General features: G+C 42.4%; 1 protein-coding gene across 2 annotated transcripts in view; it reads right to left on the bottom strand.

Moving 5' to 3' along the window:
* Positions 1-21,401, bottom strand: part of LOC140728714 (trans-2,3-enoyl-CoA reductase-like) — a 184,134-nt gene that overhangs the window by 35,721 nt on the left and 127,012 nt on the right. For both annotated transcript variants that reach the window (XM_073047675.1, XM_073047676.1), the window contains 2 exons: positions 14,008-14,080; positions 166-209 (listed from right to left, as the gene is read on the bottom strand). In XM_073047675.1, the coding sequence (XP_072903776.1) occupies positions 166-209; positions 14,008-14,080 (117 nt within the window). The remainder of the gene's footprint in view (positions 1-165; positions 210-14,007; positions 14,081-21,401) is intronic.

The following is a 21,401-nucleotide window of genomic DNA, read 5'->3' as shown; positions in this document are numbered from 1 at the left end:
TGGAATAAAGGTAGCAAATGTTAAAAACACTCAGATTAGACAGTGCCCATGTAAAACAAGAAATACCGGTAGTTAACATTTCATGCTTGCAACATTTTGTCAAAGTACTTCTCAATTTTATCAAATATACCAACAAAGTGCATGATAAACTGAGTTTGCACATACCAGGAAACAGACCAAGGCTGGAATGATTTGTCTGTTACCAAAGCCTGGAAAAAAAGAAAATGGGATCTCATTTTAGGCTGGATAGTAAGAAAAATCAGCAAGGTCTGCATATTGAAACACAAAGTCTTGCCATCTCCTGACATATTCATCAACTTCTCCATCAGAAAATGAATATAAATAATTATGAAACATCAGACTAAAAGGAAGGCAAAGGAAGGCTTTAAACCATAGGTTACTGAGCAATAGTGAATTACCAAGACTGAGCATTTCTAAATTGCTCAGGGATGTTAGCATTTATTTCTAACTGCACTGGCATGCAGTAGAAGAGTTAGCAGCTTAATTAATTTCATTTAAGGAGATATATCCACTTCCTTTTCCTGTGCAATTTGGTCCCAGTTCCTTTAATTCTTTTGCTGTTAACATTACCAGCAACAAACCTGGCAAAAACTGTAAAAATCTTAAGTATGCATGAGTAAGTCTAAACAATGGTACTCATTGTTAAATGCCTCACTACAGCAATTTATGACCCATTATCCTAATCCTCATGGGTTGGTATCGAAAGCCCAAATTATTATTAAATTATGTTTGACAATTGTAAGGAAATTTCAATAATACACAGAAGGAGAAAATTTTGGTCTAATTATGACTTTAATGATGTATTCCGTTTTAAAATTCAAAAACTGAAATGGAATTCCCAAAACAATTGGCTGAATTAAAATTTAAAATCATTTCCAGTCCTGCATTAGTTCTTTGTTAAACTTCTAAATCTGAATGTTAGAACTGGCACAAGTCCAAAAAACATATTTATGCTTCGGTGCCCCAAGCTTTCCTCGCTCTGCCTGTGCTTATCCGACAACTTACTTTTCCATAAATTATCTCTTTATTTATAGATACAGTGAAAACGGACCCTGAAAACCTGTTATATTCTGAATACATTCCGTTACCTTTTAAAAGATGTACATCATCAGAGATTCCAGGTACAAATCTGTCGCTCTGCCCATTACAGCAATATTGGCACTTGAAAGATGTCCCTTGGAATCACATTCTCCCTCTATTTCTTCAAAAATATTGTATTCATTCCTCAAAGAACAATTCAAGTGACTTTTCAATGGTTCTGTTGAATCTCTTTTTAGGAAAAGCATTCCAGGGCAAAATGAATCCAAAATAAAAAAATCTTTGATATTATTTTGCAATTAGTGTAAATTGTGTCCCCTTAGATACTGAAGTTCCTGCCATTTATTTTTCAGCATATCCACATAATAATGAATGGCTTGAGTCAATTTCCACATAACCTTCCCTGATTCATGAAGAATAGGCACAGCTTCTAGACTCTTCTGAAATGATCTTCGTCCTTGGTGAGCCTTGCTTTGTATCCTGTTGGACTTGCTAATGGTATCCTGTACCATTCTCCCTCAGTTATACATCTCAAAGCAGTCCTGCTGAAACATTTTGATCCAAGATGCTGAATAATTCCTTCCAATCTTACAGATCCTACTGAAATCTCTAGTACCTCCGGCAAACTCTTTTTTGCTCAAAGCATTTCATCCAGTACTAACAAAGAAGCTTCTTAGCTGCAGCAATATGGATTTGCTGTTTGCACAATCATTTGGGTTTTGTTATTTCATTCTAAATTTTCCTGAAATTTCACTTGGCAGAACACATATTCCTAGTATACTATCACAATTAGGAAAGAAAAATGATAGGATTCCCATTAAAATGACTGATGCTTTTCATTACTTTGTTATACCTGATCTCTGATAATGTACTGATTACAAAGCAAAATGAAATCTTTCCAATGTTATAGGAAAGCATCATAAGAAGATATGCACACAATGTTGTCAAAAGGTTTTAATACAACTGTGGACACTGATCTAAACATCCCCTGACCTGAATTGCCCCCCACCTCCTGGATCCACCTATCACTTGCCAGCTTTCACCTCATAAATTCTCCTCTCTTCTTTATATTATCTCCCCACTACTTTCACTCCAGATGAAGGATCAGGGCCTGACTCTTTAGCTGCCTATTTCCCTCCACAGATTTTGCCTGACTTGTTAATTTTGCCCCAAATTCCAGCATCTACAGTGTTGTTTTTCCATTTGAAAGTTTTTTTTTTGCTGTCCAAGAAATCATTCTGTGTCAAATTTGCTGCTGTTGGTAGTAGAAATGGGTAACTGGATGGAAATTGAGTGCAGATCTCTCTAATATAAGCAGTTTAACAACACTAGACAGTTTGTAGATGAAGCTAGTCTTAATTTGTCCCACCTTATCGGCATCAGGGATGATAGGTTTGTTCTCTGAGGTGGAAGCGATCAGCTTGTTTTCCTGAGTGTAACCAGATAGACTCCAAAATATTTGTACATGGAGCTTTCGGGCTTGCTTCCACAGTTCTCAAAGTGCACCACACTAATAATGGATGACAGTTGCATCCTGAGTTTTTTAAATGGCTTCTTTAAATATTTAGGTTTCTGTGTCTGTTTCTGCCTATGGTATGTGCCAATTTTCAGATGAGCAGCAGACTGAGGCCCTATCGTAGCTGGACCTAGCAGAATCTTAATGCAGAATCTCAGCCTAAAGCCTTCACAATATCTCTCCTCCCATAAATTCTACTGGGCCTGATAGTTTCCTCCAGTAGATTATCTTTTGATAGTAGATGACAAGATGCTATTGTTTCAAAGTTCAGGGGAGTTATTCCCAGTGCCCTGGCTGATATTTCTCATCCATTAACAACACTAAAAAGAGTCTTGTGTTTTAAGCTGTCAACATGATGGACTCACTGATGGTGAATGCATTGTTTTCTCTAAGTGTAGCCACACTTATCACATTGGTAACTCAATTAACCTCAGGTTTTATGGAAACTCCTCTGGAGATCTCTATTCTGTGTCACTCAGAGACATGAACTGGAATCAGGCTAGTTTTGGACCATTTAATCTTCTCATTTGTGCTCTACCGCATGTATTTTTGCTGATTCTGCATTCCCTTAGATTAGTTCTGTGTCCTTCCTCTCCAGCAGGCATTCATCGGTGTGCTGTCTTTTCTGTAGGCTACAGTAAAACAGAATCTTCTGAAACACCCAGTTGCTACATGTAAAATGATGAGTTTAGAAACTGTCGATAACATCTCTGAACACGATCAAGGTCAATTTCTGAAAACTATAGTCAAAAATTAGGAAAGTTTATATACTATTCACTGAGATTTAAACTATCTACCTTCATTATGCTTACATTCTCATCAGTTTTCATTTGTTTTGCCATTGAAAAGTAAATATAATCATCATAATCAGGATTCCAAACTCTACTGCTCTTGAGAAAAGTTGTATCAGCCCAAAAATGAGAAGCACTTTGATTCTGACTATGTCCCATTCCTTTCTAGTTCTGATGAAAGGCCTCAGGCAAAAACATTGACTTCCATTTCCCTCTGTAGATGTTGCCTGCCCGGCTGATTTCCTCCAGCGCTTTGTGTGCATTGCTCCCAAGAAACAACGTGCTCGTTCATTGTCAAGTAGCTGTTTCTGAGAGCCTGGTTTAGCAATGCCTACATGGTAACCACACTACTGAAAGCACTTTGCTGTGTACTGCTTGGGATGACCTGGGGATATAGAGCCATATAATTGTATAGCTTAGAAACGGGCTCTTTGGCCCACTGTATATATGCCACCCATCATACTTGTCTATACTAAACCCACACCGGTATTAATTCCACACCACTCTAGGTATTGTCCATTTGCCTTGTGTATGACGTTAGTGTTCCTGTCTCCACCAACTCTTCTGGCTGCCTATTTCCAACAAAACTACTCTTCGGGTGTGAAGTGTAATCGTTAGATGCCCTTTAAAGGTCCCCTTCGCACCATAGCCCTTTGTCCTTTAGTTTTAGATGCCCATACTATGAGAAACATATTCTGATTATTTACTTCTCTGCCTCCTTCACTGTCAGGTCATTTGTGTCTCCAGGGAAAACAAATCCTTCCTATCCAACTCGAGATCTTCAAAGAGGCAAATGTGCTTTTGAATCTTTTCTACACCTTCTGTCGCTTAATCGCATCCTTTCTAAAGTGTGATGAGGAGATCTGCTCACAATACTCTAAATGTGGGTTAACCCACTCATTGTGCAGATACAAAATGACAGCCTAACTCTTGTATTCAATGCCAATTCTGTGAAAAACTCAACAGAAATGAAAGGCTCCCTATTAGGTCTTACAAGCTGTTCTCTGTAAGTTAACGTAAATGTCTGTGTGTAGATAGTAAATTGTAGAATATATGATTTGTGCCTTTAGTGGATGAAGAAGGCAAAAAGAACAGTTGGGAGTCCAAACTGGGAAAGCGTACCTGGACCTTTGCTGCAGTACAGTGGTGGAATTTACTCACAATCCATTCTGATCTCATGAGAGGGATGTGCGAGACATTAGCTCCGGGAACATATTTGAGATTAGTCTCAATTTAGCTGCATGCACAAGCAATATGCTTCCCATCTGTGACTATGTTCTGACTTTAAATAAAATTTACTGTTGGCTCAGAATTAACACTTACTTTAAGCTAATGAAAAAGACAGCAAAAGCTGAAGAAGAATTCCTGAGAGAGAGGACTCACTTAATATCAGGGACTTGTCAGTGACAAATCTTTCACAAACTCTCTCATTTGAAATTTATATCCCATATAAATGTGCAGTTATCTCTGATAATTTACTGGATTCTTACACATTCCTTTGTGTGTAACTGCCTTTTACAGTTTTTTTTCTTCTATACCCTTCAGTGTCATCATGCTATTGATTTCTGCTTTTACAGAGAACAGAGAAGAAAAATGATTATCACAACAAATATTTCATAAATAGTTATTGTACATGGATTTAAATTGTCTCCACTGATGGGTGAAACCTTCTGTGGACCAATTAAGTGGGCTCACAGCACAACCACTGTTAAAGCTATGGCTCCTGTGTCATACATAATGCAGGAATCATTCCTCAAAGAAAGCTGAAAATTGCCAGACAGGTTCTGACTTGGCCTGTGCAGTGTTGACAAGAACAGTAAGGTGAAAGGAGCTGTTGTTACCATGGGTAGTTCCCATAAGCATTATTTTTAATTTATTTTGAGTGACAAGAGTAATGCTGTTTATTTTATTGCCTGTCAACAGGTGCCCTTCAGAAGGTAATGGCAGCTTTTGTTTTGTACGCAAAAATACAACTGCAGATGCTGTGGATCAAAGAATACGTACACGACGCTGGAAGAACTCAGCAGGTCAGGCAGCATCCGTGAGAAAAGAGTAGCCAACGTTTCGGGCCGAGACCCTTCATCAGGAATGGGGGGGAAGAGAGGGCCGAAGCCCAGTAAGAGAGATAGGGGAGGGGGAAGGGCTAGAGGCGCCAGGTGGAAAACCAATCAGAGCAAGGATAAAGGGGGGAGGGGATAAGCATGAAAGAACTGTAGAGGTAAAGGAGCAGAAAGTTTAAAGGGGAGAGAGGCAGAGAGGGACCTAGGATAGGGGAAGGGGGAGGGGGAGGGAATTACCAGAAATAGGAGAATTCAATGTTCATGCCAAGGGGCTGGAGGCTACCCAGACGGTAGATGAGGTGTTGCTCCTCCAACCTGAGTTTGGCCTCATCATGGCAGTAGAGGAGGCCATGTATGGACATATCTAAATGGGAATGCGAGGCAGAGTTGAAGTGGTTGGCAACCGGGAGGTCCTGTCTATTGTGACGGACAGAGCGGAGGTGCTCGACGAAGCGGTCCCCCAATCTGCGTCGGGTCTCACCGATGTAGAGGAGGCCGCACCGAGAGCACCGGATGCAATAGACAACTCCAGCAGACTCGCAGGTGAAGTGTTGCCTCACCTGGAAGGACTGTCTGGGGCCCGGAATGGTGGTAAGGGGGGAGGTGTGGGGACAGGTGTAGCATTTGCGCTTACAGGGATAAGTGCCAGGTGGGAGTTCTGTGGGGAGGGACGTGTGGACCAGGTAGTCGCAGAGGGAACGATCCCTGCGAAAAGCTGAGAGGGGTAGGGTGGGAAAGATGTGCTGGGTGGTGGGGTCCTGTTGAAGGTGGCGGAAGTTGTGGAGGATAATGTGTTGGATCTGGAGGCTGGTGCGGTGGTAGGTGAGTACAAGGGGAACCCTGTCCCTGTTGTGGTGACGGGAGGATGGGTTAAGGGCTGAAGTGTGGAAAGTGGAGGAGATGCAGGTGAGGGCATTCAGATGACGCCAGAAGGGAAACCACGATCCTGAAAGAAGGAGGACATTTGAGAAGTCCTGGAATGGAAAGCCTCATCCTGGGAGCAGATGCGGCGGAGACTGAGGAACTGGGAATAGGGAATGGCATTTTTGCATTGGGCAGGGTGGGAAGAGGTATAGTCAAGATAGTTATGGGAGTCAGTGGGTTTGCAGAAGATGTCAGTGGATAGTCTGTCTCCGGAGATGGAGACCGAGAGATCAAGAAAGGGCAGAGAAGTGTCCGAGATGGACCAAGTGAATTTAAGGGCTGGGTGAAAGTTAGAAGCAAAGTTGATGAAATTGACGAGCTCAGCATGGGTACAGGAAGCAGCACCAATGTAGTCGTCGATGTAGCGGAGGAAAAGTTGGGGAGTGGTGCCAGTATAGATTTGGAGCATAGACTGTTCCACATAACCCACAAAGAGGCAGACATAGCTGGGGCCCATGCGAGTGCCCATGGCTACACCCTTGATCTGGAGAAAGTGGGAAGAACCAAAGGAGAAGTTATTGAGAGTTAGAACAAGCTCCGCCAACCGGAGAAGTGCGGTGATGCTGGGGAACTGGTGAGGTCTGTTATCCAAAAAGTAGCGGAGGGCTTTGAGGCCTTCTTGATGTGAGATGGAGGTGTATAAGGATTGAACATCCATGATAAAAATGAAGCAGTAGGGGTCGGGTAATTGGAAGTTATTGAAAAGGTGAAGGGCATGGGATGTATCCTGGATGTAGATGGGGAGAGTCTGAACTATGGGGGATAAAATGGAGTCCAAGTAGGCAGACACAAGTTCGGTGGGGCAGGAGCAGGCTGAAACAATGGATCTGCCGGGACAGTCAGGCTTGTGGATCTCGGGGAGGAGGGAAAACTGAGCTGCGCAGGGTGTGGGAATTATGAGTGTTTTGGCTGAGGGAGGAAGGTGTCCGGAGTTGATGAGGGTGGAGATGGTGCAGGAGACAGTGGATTGATATTTTTTGGTGGGGTCCTATGGCAGGGGTAAGTACGAAGAGGTGTCAGAGAGCTGCCGTTTGGCCTCAGTGAGGTAGAGGTCCATCCGCCAGACTACTAAGGAACCACCTTTGTCTGCAGATTTGATGGTGAGGTTGGGGTTAGTACGGAGAGAGTGGAGGGCACTCCACTTGGACTCCATTTTATCCCCCATAGTTCAGACTCTCCCCACCTACATCCAGGATACATCCCATGCCCTTCACCTCTTCAATAACTTCCAATTCCCCGGCCCCGACTGCTTCATTTTTATCATGGATGTTCAATTCTTATACACCTCCATCCCATATCAAGAAGGCCTCAAAGCCCTCCGCTACCTTTTGGATAACAGACCCCACCAGTTCACCAGCACCACCGTACTTCTCCGGTTGGCGGAGCTTGTTCTAACTCTCAATAACTTCTCCTTTGGTTCTTCCCACTTTCTCCAGATCAAGGGTGTAGCCATGGGCACTCGCATGGGCCCCAGCTATGCTTGCCTCTTTGTGGGTTATGTGGAACAGTCTATGCACCAACTCTATACTGGCACCACTCCCCAACTTTTCCTCTGCTACATCGATGACTACATTGGTGCTGCTTCCTGCACCCATGCTGAGCTCGTCAATTTCATCAACTTTGCTTCTAACTTTCATCCAGCCCTTAAATTCACTTGGTCCATCTCGGACACTTCTCTCCCCTTTCTTGATCTCTCGGTTTCCATCTCCGGAGACAGACTATCCACTGACATCTTCTGCAAACCCACTGACTCCCATAACTATCTTGACTATACCTCTTCCCACCCTGCCCAATGCAAAAATGCCATTCCCTATTCCCAGTTCCTATGTCTCGGCCGCATCTGCTCCCAGGATGAGGCTTTATATTCCAGGACTTCTCAAATGTCCTCCCTCTTTCAGGATCGTGGTTTTCCTTCTGGCGTCATCAATGATGCCCTCACCCGCATCTCCTCCACCTCCTGCACTTCAGCCCTCAACCCATCCTCCCATCACCACAACAGGGACAGGGTTCCCCTTGTACTCACCTACCACCGCACCAGCCTCCAGATCCAACACATTATCCTCCACAACTTCCACCATCTTCAACAGGACCCCACCACCCAGCACATCTTTCCCACCCTACCCCTCTCAGCTTTTCGCAGGGATCGTTCCATCCGTGACTACCTGGTCCACACGTCCCTCCCCACAGAATTCCCACCTGGCACTTATCCCTGTAAGCGCAAATGCTACACCTGTCCCCACACCTCCCCCCTTACCACCATTCCGGGCCCCAGCCAGTCCTTCCAGATGAGGCAACACTTCATCTGTGAGTCTGCTGGAGTTGCCTATTGCATCCGGTGCTCCCGGTGTGGCCTCCTCTACATCGGCGAGACCCGACGCAGATTGGGGGACCTTTTCATCGAGCACCTACGCTCCGTCCGCCACAACAGACAGGATATCCTGGTTGCCACTCACTTCAACTCTGCCTCTCTTTCCCATCTAGATATGTCCATACATGGCCTCCTCTACTGCCATGATGAGGCCAAACTCAGGTTGGAGGAGCAACACCTCATCTACCGTCTGGGTAGCCTCCAGCCTGGTGGTATGAACATTGAATTCTCCGATTTCTGGTAATTCCCTCCCCCTCCCCCTTCCCCTATCCTAGGTCCCTCTCTGCCTCTCTCCCCTTTAAACTTTCTGCTCCTTTACCTCTACAGTTCTTTCATGCTTATCCCCTCCCCCCTTTATCCTTGCTCTGATTGGTTTTCCACCTGGCGCCTCTAGCCCTTCCTCCTCCCCTATCTCTATTACTGGGCTTCGGCCCTCTCTTCCCCCCCATTCCTGATGAAGGGTCTCGGCCCGAAACCTTGGCTACTCTTTTCTCACGGATGCTGCCTGACCTGCTGAGTTCTTCCAGCGTTGTGTACGTATTCTTTGTTTTGTACAACTGCACAAAACATGAGAAGATGCAAACTTACTCTAGGAATGTTAGTGCGAACAGAGCATCCTAGGACTTTGATGGAGCAATGACAAAGGAATGTTCTAAGTAGGAGTGTGTGTGTGTGTGTGTGTGTGTGTGTGTGTGTGTGTGTGTGTGTGTGTGTGTGTGTGTGTGTGTGTGTGTGTGTGTGTGTGTGTGTGTGTGTGTGTGTGTGTGTGTGTGTGTGTGTGTGTGTGCCCCCCCCACCCTTCAAAGCTCAGACTACCAAATGGGAAACAAACAAAGTAATTGGTGCTCAACAAAGAAGATAAACCTACTAAAAACACACACAAAATGCTGGAGGAACTCAGCAGGCCAGGCAGCACTTATGGAAAAAAGTACAGTCGACATTGCTGGCTGAATCCCTTTGGCAGGAGAAGTCCTAGAGTGACTGCATAGAAACAGACCGAGTAAAGTTTGTCCATGCCAACCTTTGTGCCCACCTATTTGTCCGCATTAGGACAGTATCCTTTAATGCCTTGTCTATTTAATTATCTGTCAAAATGCCTATTAAAAGCTGTGATTCTATCTAATTCCACCACCTCCTCTGGCAGCGTGTTCCAGTTAACAACTACTCTTTGTGTAAAAACAGCTTTGCCTTCAGGTCTACTTAAAACTCTAACCTCTCACCTTCAAACTGTGCCCGCTTATTTCTGAAACCTCTAGCATGGGGGAAAACGATTTTAACTATCTAGCCTATTTATACGTCTCATAGTCTTGCATACCTCTATCAGGTCCCTCTCATACTCTGCACTCCAGGAAAAACAAGCTCAGCTTATCCAGTCCCTCCTCAAAACTAAAGACCTTCAATCCAGGCAACATCATAGAACATAGAGAGTATAGCACAGTACAGGCTCTTTGGCCCATGACACTGTACTTTTTCTTTAATCTCTTTCAAGGATAACCTAACCCTTCCTTCCCATTTTGCCCTCCATTTTTCTATCATACATGAGCCTATCCAGGTGTCTCTGAAATGTCCCTAATGTATCTGCCTCAACAAATGGTTCTACAATTGAATTCCATACACTCACCATTCTCCGTGTAGTAAAATTTTCTTGAGCATCCCTTCTGTATGTACCTCCAATCATCCTAAAATTATGCTCTCTCATATTAGCTATTGTCACCCTGGGAATAAGGTGCTGGGTGCCCATGCTATCCTTGCCTCTTATGTCTATCAAGTCACCTCTCATTCTCCTTCCCTCCAAAGAGAAAAACCCTAGCTCACTCAACTTACCTTAAGACATGTTCTTTAATCCAGGCAATGTCCTGGTATTTCCTCTCTGCCTCTTTTCTCAAGTTTCCATTTCCTTTCTATAATGAGGTGACCAGAACAGAACACAATATTCCAAGTGTGGTCTTACCAGTGTTTTATAGAGCTCAACCCTCAGCCTAATGAAGGCCAAAACATTATATGCCTATCAACTTATACAGCAAATTTGTGGGGTCTATTGACTGGACACCAAGATCCTTCTGTTCCTCCACACTGCTAAGAATCCTGCAATTAACTCCAAACTCTGCCTTCATTTTCAACCTTCCTAAGTGTATCACCTCACATTCCTTTGAATTGAACTCCATCTGCGCCTCTCAGCCCAGCTCTTGACCCCATCAATGTTCAATTGTAAACTACAATGTCCTACACTATCCACTTCACCACTACTTCTGTGTCATCTGCGAACTTGCTTACTCACCCTTCCTCATCTCTGTCAAATTCACAAAGAGCAGGGGTCTCAGAACTGATTCCAACAAGTCACTGACCTCCAGGCAGAAAACACTGTCTACTCCATCTACCTTCTGTGGGCAAGCCAAGGTTCCCTGGATTCCATGATACCTAAATTTCTGAATGAGCACATCATGGGGAACTTTCCCAAGCCTCCTACTAAAATCCATATGCACCTCATCCACAGTGCTACCTTCAATTTGTTTTGTCACTTCCTCAAAGGAGACAAACAGCTTTGTGAGGCATGATCTGCCCCTTACACACCCACGCTGACTATCCCCAATCAGGTTATGCTTCCCCAAGTGCTCGTAAATCCTGTCTGGAAGAATTTTCTCCAATAATTTGCCTACCACTGAAATGAAACTCATTGGTCTATAATTCCCAGAATTATCCCTATTGCCATCCACGAACAAAGGAAAGGCATTTGCCACCCTCCTGTGACCATTGAGGATGCATTCATCATCACCAAAGTTGCAGTAATCTTTTCCTTCACTTCCCTAGAAGCCTGAGTCATATCACCTTTGGCCCCAGGAACTTACCTATCCAAATGTTTTTCCAAGGTTCTAACACATCCTGTTTCTTAACCTTCACATATTTCAGCATATTAACCTGATCCATTCTGATCTGATTAAGATCCCTCCCAGTGGTAAGTACTGAAGTTTTCATTAAGTACTGTCCTTACCTTCTCCAATTCCAGGCAGATGATTTCTCTTTTATGCTTGATCAGTCCTACCTTCACTTTAGTCATCTTCCTATTTTACACCTAGGCCTTGGGGTTTTTCTTAATCCTACTTGTCAAGGTTTTCTCATGTCCCCTTCTAGCTCTCCAAAGTCCTTACTTCATGTCTACCCTATCAACCTGAAGAGCCCTGACTAATCATTGCTTCCTAAAGCTGAAGTATGCTTCCTTTTTCCTCTTAACTAGATGTTCCATTCTCTTGTCAACCATTGCTCCTTTCCCACCCATCCTTACCATCCTCTCCCTGATTCAGTGGGACAAACCTGTCAAGAACACCATGCTATTGTTCCCTAAATAACCTCCATTGTGTATTTGCCAAATAACATCTGTCCTCAATTTACACTCCCAAGTTCTTGTCTAATAGCATATTCCGCCCCCCCCCCCCCTCAGTCAAATAGTTTTTGACTATTAGTTTTTGACTCTGCTCCTATCCCTGTACAAGGCTATGGTAAAGGTCAGGGAGTTGTGGTCATTGTCTCAAAAATGCTCTTCCATTAGTTTGTCTCCTGACCAGATTTATCGCCTAATACTAGATCCAGTATGACTTCTCTTCTAGATGGCCTATACTTTCTGGACACACCTAACAAACTCTGCCCTATTTAAACCTTTTGCACTAAGGAGGTGCCAATCAACACTTGGCATGTTGAAGTCACCCATGACAACAGCCCTTGCACTTTTCCAAAATCTGCATCTCGATTTGCTTCTCAGCATTTCTTCTGCTATAGGGTTCTATAGAGTGCTTCCAATAGAGTGATTTCCCTTTCCTTGTTTCTGACTTCCAGCCGCATTGACACCGCAGACAATCCCTGCTTTATCCCTGATTAGCAATCCCAATCCCCATCTCTTTTCCCTCCCTCCCTGTTCCTTTCGAAACTTCCAAACTCCAGAACATTCAGCAGCCATTCCTGCTCTTGTAAAAGCTAAGTCTCTGTAATGGGCATAATGTCATAGTTCCTACGTGCTGCCGATTTCCCCTCCACTCCCTTCATAGCAGCCACAACTTTCCTGTAATGTGCAACCATTGCTGCATACAATACTCTAGTTGTGACCTAGCCACTCACTGTTTTATAAAGTTGCAACATTATGTTTCAGCTCTTATATTCTAATGCCAATGAGTAGAGGCAAACATGCAATATGCCCTGTTCACCACCCTATCCGTGTTACCACTTTTAGGGAATTATGGACCAACCCTAGGTCATACTGCTCAGTAAAATTCATTAGCCACCATTTACTGCATATGTCCTACCCTATATGACTTCTCAGAATGTATGGGGATTAAATTCTATCTGCCAATGCCCCACACAACCTTCAATCTGATCTATACTCTGCTGTCACCTTGAGGATTGTACACTGTTCTCGATGTAATATTGTTCAACCCTGGGTACTAAAGCATCAAGAACCAGCTTACTGTCAAAGAGAAGACACAGAGAAAACCATTTTGTATGCTTAGAGTTACTTTGTTTAATAAAATACTTGATTGGATTAACCTGTCAGCTATTCGTATTATCTTAGTAAGTGATGTTGATATGAACTGTAGCATCAGAACCTAACTATATGAATATAACATCATCACTAAATGCAGAGAACTAAAGATAGGTGTTGTTTTAACTAGGTCATATTAAATTTTGATACCCATAGCAGCTCTGTGTCCAGCCTAACAGCCATCAAGTACAGTACTGCAGCTAATATATTGATGTCCAATTACATCTCCTATCTCCCTGAATTGTCTGGACATTATACAATTTGGATATTATTGCCCATAAGCGTAGTCTCATTAGAAATCTGACAAGCCCGCAACAAATCAAAATATGTTTCAAAATAGGATAGGCTGCACTCATTCACAGTTGGATAATTCAGTATCACGATGACATAATCAAACATTATTTTATGATATCTAAACACTTGAGACAGCAATAAACAGGTTATAGAAAAGAATTCTAATCCATTTCATGATTGATTCAAAGTGTTTCAAAATCCATTAAGCACATTTGAAATGATGTCTCTGTTCAGTTTAATTTTCCAGAACTGGTATCATGCACAACTGTCCTGATAGGTGGAACTTGACTAACTACTATTGAATATTATACTACTGCAAATATCATGGGGACACAGAAGTAAGATAACCTTGTTACGTTCTGAACTCATCATGGAATAAATTGTTAAACAGCCTAAGATGAAACAAAAAATTGGAAGACAATTCATAACAGCTGAATTCTAAATCATACAGTAAGTGTTGTACCTACTGGGAGGTGTGTACAGAGGGTGGTTGATGTAATAAGCCATCCATGTGGTGAATCCCCAGTAAAAGGCACAGCCCTGGAAATAACAAAACAATAATCTTAACTAATTTTGTTGCTTTAAAATGTCCTTGATATAATTAAATTTTGAGTAAATATTATTTTAGATCATACACAGCATTTAAATGGATTGCAATAATTTCTAAGTTCCATCAGCTACTCAAGTGAATGTAGTTATCATCATAGAGGAAACTGTTGATCTTTATACTTTAAGAGAAAATAAGGTCAGAATCAGATTTAATATCACCGACACTTGTCATGAAAATTGTTGACTTAGTATTTTTTTCCTATACGATAATATAGGGAAAAAAGTAAATCAATTACAGTAACTATATATATGTATATTTGATAGTTGAATTAAAAATTGTGCAAAAACAGAAATAATATAAAAAAGTGAGGTAGCGTTCATGGGTTCAATGTCCATTTAGGAATCAGCTGGCAGAGAAAAAGAAGCTGTTCCGGAATCTCCCAGTGCATGCTTTTAGGCTTCTGTACCTCCTTGTTGATGGTAACAATGAGAAGAGGGCAAGTCCTGGGTGATGGGGCTCCTTAATAATGGATCCCAACTTTCCAAGGCACTGCTCTTTGAAGATGTCTTGGATACTATGGAAGCTAGTACCCAAGATGGAGCTGACAAATTTTACAACTTTCTGTATCTTCTTTCAATCCTGTACAGTAGCCATCCCCCACTCCTCATGCCAGACACTGATGTAACTTGTCAGAATGTTCTCCACGGTACATCTGTAGAAATTTTTTAGTGTTTTTGGTGACAAACCAAATCTTCTCAAACTCCTAATGAAATATAGCCACTATCTTGCTTTCTTTATAGCTGCATCGATATGTTGGGACCAGATTAGATCCTCAGAGACCTTGACACCCAGGAACTTGAAATTGCTCATTCTCTTCACTTCTGTTCCCTCTATGAGGGTTGGTTTGTGGTCCCTTGTCTTACCCTTATTGAAATCCACAACGAGCTCTTTGGTCTTACTGACATTGAGTGCCAGCTTGTTGCTGCGTCACCACTCAACTAACTGGTACATCTTGCTCCTGTATGCTCTCTCATCTCCATCTGAGATGCCGCCATCAATGGTTGTATCATCAGCAAATTTATAGATGGCATCTGAGCTATGCCTAGTTACACAGTCATGGGTAAAGAGGGAGTAAAGCAGTGGCTCAGTACCTCCCTGAGGTGTGTCAGTGTTGATCATCAGCATGTAGGAGATATTATTGCTAATCAGTACAGATTAAGAAGTTGAGGATCCAATGGCAGAGGGAGGTCCCAAGGCCCAGGTTCTGGAGTTTATCGATCAGGATTGTGGGAATAATGCTGTTAAACACTGAGCTATAGTTAGCATCCTGATCTAGGTGTTTATTTTGTCCAGGTTATCTAAGGCCATGTGAAGAGCTATTGAGATTGTGTCTACTGTAGACCTATTTAGGTGATAGGCAAATGGAAGTGGGTTGCAGTTTCTTTCCTTCCAATCTGCAATTACAATTTTGTCATGCCACTTTTCAAACAAAACTTAAGCCTTGGCTTTGTTTGGTTATTTGCAACTTAAAAAAGATAATAGAATAAATTTATATAACCTCAACTAATTAAAATTTATGATCCATGATAGGTATCATACTTCAGTGCCTGCAAAGAGTGCAGGAAAATGTAATCTGTTTCATATATACAGCACCTTCGTCTTTTGAATATCAGTGTCATTAAGGCCAAGCACTGTTGGCAGCTCATCCTTAAATGTTCAGTCTCCTCTACCGATCAGCAATGTATGAACGCCCTTTCTCAGAACAAGATCAAGTTTGTGAACACTGTTTTATCAGCAGCCATTTTTTAGCTGCAGACGTTGTCAGCACTTTCAGATGTGATCCCTCTGAGCATTTCACTGTGACAGTTAACAACGGAAAATGCAGCCAGATCAAGATAAATTACTTTTGCTCTGTAGTCCATATTCTTGTACTGATATACATTGTGGAGTGGCTATAGCTCAGTTCCATTCATTGATGTTCCTGATTGTTTCCTGCTCTGAGGAATTACTGCATCATATATAAGATCCAACTTCCTGACCTTGACTTGTTCCTTACGTATGACTGCGTTATCAACCTCATGAGATCTATTTAACCTAAACCTATCTGGTTTAAGATGGTGCTACTGAAGACGTGCAATGGCTTACTGGTGGGTCAAAAGCAAAGGAATTGAATCAAAAACATTATTAGTAACACTTTGATGTAAATTGTGGTAAAGTATCACCACAAACAATGAAGAGGTGAGTGAAGGCAAAGTGAACTCGAGAGCATTGTGCCGCCTATTGATGCACTTGGAGCTGGAGCCATGCTGGTTGGCATGAGCAATTCGGAGGGGGACAGAGAACTACAGATACCATCCAACTAACATCAGTGCAAGGGTGCATCACTCTAAGCACTGATCCAATTTGGAGAAGTCGAGAATAGCTTGTTTGGCAGCAAAATCCTGGTCTGAAGCAAATCGCCGAGCAATGCCTTCTAGGCCCAGAGTGATTTGCCACAGCAAGACCCAGGTTCTTATGCGCGATACTATACGTTGTTGGGACAACCTAAATACTGGTTCAGATAGACTGGAAATGCAGGGTATTGAATCTCGGCCAATGAGTGTCGAGAGTTGAATTGCTCTAAGTGCCAAGCCAATTTGGAGAGGTCACGAACGGCTTCTCTGGCAGTGAGATCTGGGCAAGGAATGATTCATCATGATGGTGTCCAGGTCCTAGTGCGAGGTTCAGACAATTTAAATGCCAGCCCACATAGTCTGGTATCTCCTCTCTCTGATGCTAAGGCTGTGAGACTGCCCTTGGCTGCTTTGCTTTGTGTCTGCGAACTTTGTGGCGATTTTCCCTGCTAATACGATGAACTAAATACCGAGGCTTTGGGCCTACTCTGAGCTGCTCTGGGGATTTGGACCTAAGGACTCAATTTGGTTCAGAATGCCGTCATTGTTGTTCTATTCAGTTCATCATATTAGCCCTTACCACATGTGCTCGGTAGTTGCTATAGGGAACCGTTCTTCGGGGAACTGATGAGAAAGTTGTAGAGTCATGAATTACAAGATAAGGGCACAGAAGTTGCTGTAATGGTTGGAGGATTTATGGTGCTGTTCCCTATGAGGAGGAACCTTGTTCTGTTTGTGAATGGCCTGATGTCATCATTTCATAAGTGGCAATTCCATACCCTAAGCCAAGCACTGATCCGCATTGGTATTACACTTCATCAAGTTCATTTGTACAATTAATCTACCTCCAGAAAAATGATGGTTGGTTGCTCTCTATTAGGAAGAGAAAGACAACATTCCATGCAACTAACTAAGAAATGTTTAAACTACATTTCTTCCCAAGAAAAAAACAAATAAATCAGTCAGTTTTTATCTGAGTTGTGTAGATTATGAGTCTGAAGTAACCTTCCTGAACTTCCAATACATCAACAACTTCAGTAGTTGTGAGAATGTGACATGCAGTACCTCAGAAGCATATGATGTCCTGTCCTTTTATGCATCATCAGAGAGGGGTAAATATCCACCAGTAATATGGATGGACTCAATGTTAACAAAAAAGTTCAGCAAACTACATGAACCAGTTTCTGATCCGGTGAACTCAACAGCAAGATATGACAATGGCTCTGTTTGGTACTATTTTGTGTAAATTCCTACCACAATTTTTGTAATATTTTATAACATTTCAACTTATTTGCTCTAGCCTTGAAGAAGATAAATTTGGGTTAATTGTTGACCTGTCTATTAAACTTGTAATGCGTTTGTTTAAGTGCCTGGAACCTCCTAAATTACTCTGCACAACTTCGGCTGAACAGGTGTTTGCCTCAGTTAATTTTGAAATGAAAAAGATGCTTGCAGTAAGCAGGCTGAGCCTCATTTTACCCTGAACTTCATGGTGCATTGCTGATCATACTATGATGTTTTTCTCGGACTTGCTTGCAGGAGTTGTGAATGGGAAAATGGCTGTCCATTGTACCATAGCAATCATCTATGGAGTAGCAGCAGAAGACAAGCCAAGTTTAAAATCTGTTCGGTTTTGAGGAGTTTGACACAAAGATTGAGAGTGCCTGATACTAAAGTTCAATCCTTGCTGCTGCCTCATAACATCATTGGATCACTTTTGAGCTTAATTATGAATCCAATCCATGATCTCCCCTGGATCCCATGTGAACTAACCATCCAGACTTGCCTGCCATTTTAAAGGTATTGCTAAAGTTCATATAAATAATATCAATTGTTCTGCTGTTATCTACAGTCTTGGATTCCTACTCAAAGAACTCTAATAGATCTGTTGGACTTAACTTCCCATGTGTTAAGCCACACTAACTATCTTTCTAAGTGTAGTGGATCTTATCCCTCAGAATTCACTCCAACAACTTAACCAACACCAATGTCAGACACACTGACTTGTTGTTTCCTGCCTTGTTTTTTTTCCACCCTTTTTAAACAATGGCACCATACTACCCATTCTCCAGTCCTCTAGAAGCTCACCTGTGGCCAGAGAGAAAGAATACCTGCAAGAGTCTCCACAATTTCATCTCTAGCTCTCCACCAGGTCTGAGAGTGGATTAAGGGAGAATGTTTCTGTGGGCAGAAGTCTACATATCATGGGTCACTGCCTCAAAAGACTGTAAGACAATTTGGAACTGAGATATGAAGAACAAATCTCTTCATTCAGAGGGGTGCAGAATCTTTGGAATTCTGGATGCTGAGGCGCTGAGTTCATTCAAAACTGAATGATATATTTTTGGATATTACGGAAATCAAGGATATAGCACAGTTTGTATGGCAGCTGCTCTGCCTAAGAAGGCAAGAAGCTGCAGAGAATTGTGGAAAGAGCTCAGCACATCGTGAAAACCAGCCTCACCTCCATGCGCCTTCTTGCTGGGGCAGAAAAGCAGCCAATATCATGAAAGACCTCCCCTATCCCAGACATTCTCTCTTCTTCCCCTGACCACTGGGCAGAAGATACAGAAATCTGAAAGCACCTACCACCAGTCTCAAAGACAGTTTTTATCCACTGTTAATCGAACATCGAATAGTCTCCTTGTATGGTAAAATAGACTCTTGACCTCATAAGCTACCTAGTCATAGCCTTTATATCTTATCATCTGCCTGGACTGCACTTCCCCTGTAATTTTAGTTTCTTACTTTTTATTTTGTTATCGCTCTTTCTTTGTGCTATCTCAATGTACAGACTTGGTGAAATGATCTGTGTGGAAGGATGTTCACTGCACATCAGTAATATGACAATAGATAGATAGATAGATAGATAGATACTTTATTCATCCCCATGGGGAAATTCAACTTTTTTTCCAATGTCCCATACACTTGTTGTAGCAAAACTAATTACATACAATACTTAACTCAGTAAAAAATATGATATGCATCTAAATCACTATCTCAAAAAGCATTAATAATAGCTTTTAAAAAGTTCTTAAGTCCTGGCGGTAGAATTGTAAAGCCTAATGGCATTGGGGAGTATTGACCTCTTCATCCTGTCTGAGGAGCATTGTATCGATAGTAACCTGTCGCTGAAACTGCTTCTCTGTCTCTGGATGGTGCTATGTAGAGGATGTTCAGAGTTATCCATAATTGACCGTAGCCTACTCAGCGCCCTTCGCTCAGCTACCAATGTTAAACTCTCCAGTACTTTGCCCACGACAGAGCCCGCCTTCCTTACCAGCTTATTAAGACGTGAGGCGTCCCTCTTCTTAATGCTTCCTCCCCAACACGCCACCACAAAGAAGAGGGCGCTCTCCACAACTGACCTATAGAACATCTTCAGCATCTCACTACAGACATTGAATGACGCCAACCTTCTTAGGAAGTACAGTCGACTCTGTGCCTTCCTGCACAAGGCATCTGTGTTGGCAGTCCAGTCTAGCTTCTCGTCTAACTGTACTCCCAGATACTTGTAGGTCTTAACCTGCTCCACACATTCTCCATTAATGATCACTGGCTCCATATGAGGCCTAGATCTCCTAAAGTCCTAACTACCAAGGAATCGACAATTTGGTGGTGGTAACGAGTGGAGGTTGAAGCTGCTGAGTGTGGATAGGAGGGCTCGGGCTCGGGAGGGTTTTAAAGAACTGAGTCATTAAAGATGGTGAACTACTACCAGGTATTAGGAGAATGTGAGGATGGTAAAAGAAAATGGAGTTGAGGTAGGAGATCTTGACAAATAACAGGGCCAATAACCCAGTTCTGTTTTTAATTTTCATGCTTTTGACTTTTGCTCTCCTTGAACATGCCATTTGCATGACACTCCCAGTGCAGTAGTAGAGAGCTGAAGTGGGCAGTTGGTGTCTTGGAAACTGAATGTTAGCTTGATCTCCATGGTCAGGGTGTATGTGAGGTGACATTGAGGTCCGGCAGGGCGCACATCACGTGGGGACAAAGCAATTTAAGTGTTTCAGGGGAAATCAGATTTTAATGTTCTAGAAGAAAAATGGGACTCTCTTTTTTGCCAAAGCATTGAGGTTGAAAACCACAGGAGAATTTGAGGAATTTTAAACCAGAGAATAAAATGTGCCTCAGCAAAGAAAAGTCTCCCCACAAGATCAGGGGTTATATTTGATGATGTCTGATTCATGGAAACAGCTACACTGATTCTATGGTTTTTCAGCTGCAAAGCACCATTTCCTGGAATTGCAGGAAGAAATTTTGAGACCAATATAATTTAGAAGAGTCAGAACTGATATTAATGTCTTTTTCCTGACTTTTGTCTGGTTTTACTTATCTGGCTTCAACTATGCCTATTAATTTACATGTGAAAAAATATTGCAATACCACAAATAGATTGTATCATTTCAGTAGGTTTTATAGAATATCAGATAGAGATATTCCGAGGAGGATTCACCCCACATATTAATAAGTCCTGGCGAGTGGTCTCAGCCAGAACTTTTTATTCATTTCCATACTCAGTATACTGCCTGCCCTGCTGAATTCCTTGTGTGTGTTGTTAAGAAACTAATGCTTGACACTGGAATGAGTCATGGCCATGCCTTCTTTGAATTGTGTGTATGAAATGTTGTTGGACCTAAAAGGACTGTTCCCTCTGACAGCCACCGACCAGCTGCCATGGAGAACAGGAGACACCAGGGAGGGGAGACAACTGATCTTCAGTGTGAAAGGTCCCTCCTGTGTTTGACCACACCCCTGAAGAAGCTGAGCCCTAAAATTGATGCAACATCAATGGATGGCAAGTTCAACCAAGATCACAACATGAAGTGCACAGAATAAAAAGACTTCAAATAATGATGGAGCAAGAAAAAGGAACTGGGAAAATATTTGGACAGTGATGATTGAGTCATAAAAA

Source organism: Hemitrygon akajei, chromosome 6 (assembly GCF_048418815.1).
Source record: "Hemitrygon akajei chromosome 6, sHemAka1.3, whole genome shotgun sequence".
In the NCBI taxonomy this organism is placed as follows: Eukaryota; Metazoa; Chordata; class Chondrichthyes; order Myliobatiformes; family Dasyatidae; genus Hemitrygon; species Hemitrygon akajei.
The sequence above is the reverse complement of the archived record's forward strand: the minus strand, read 5'-3'. Positions and strand labels throughout refer to the sequence as shown.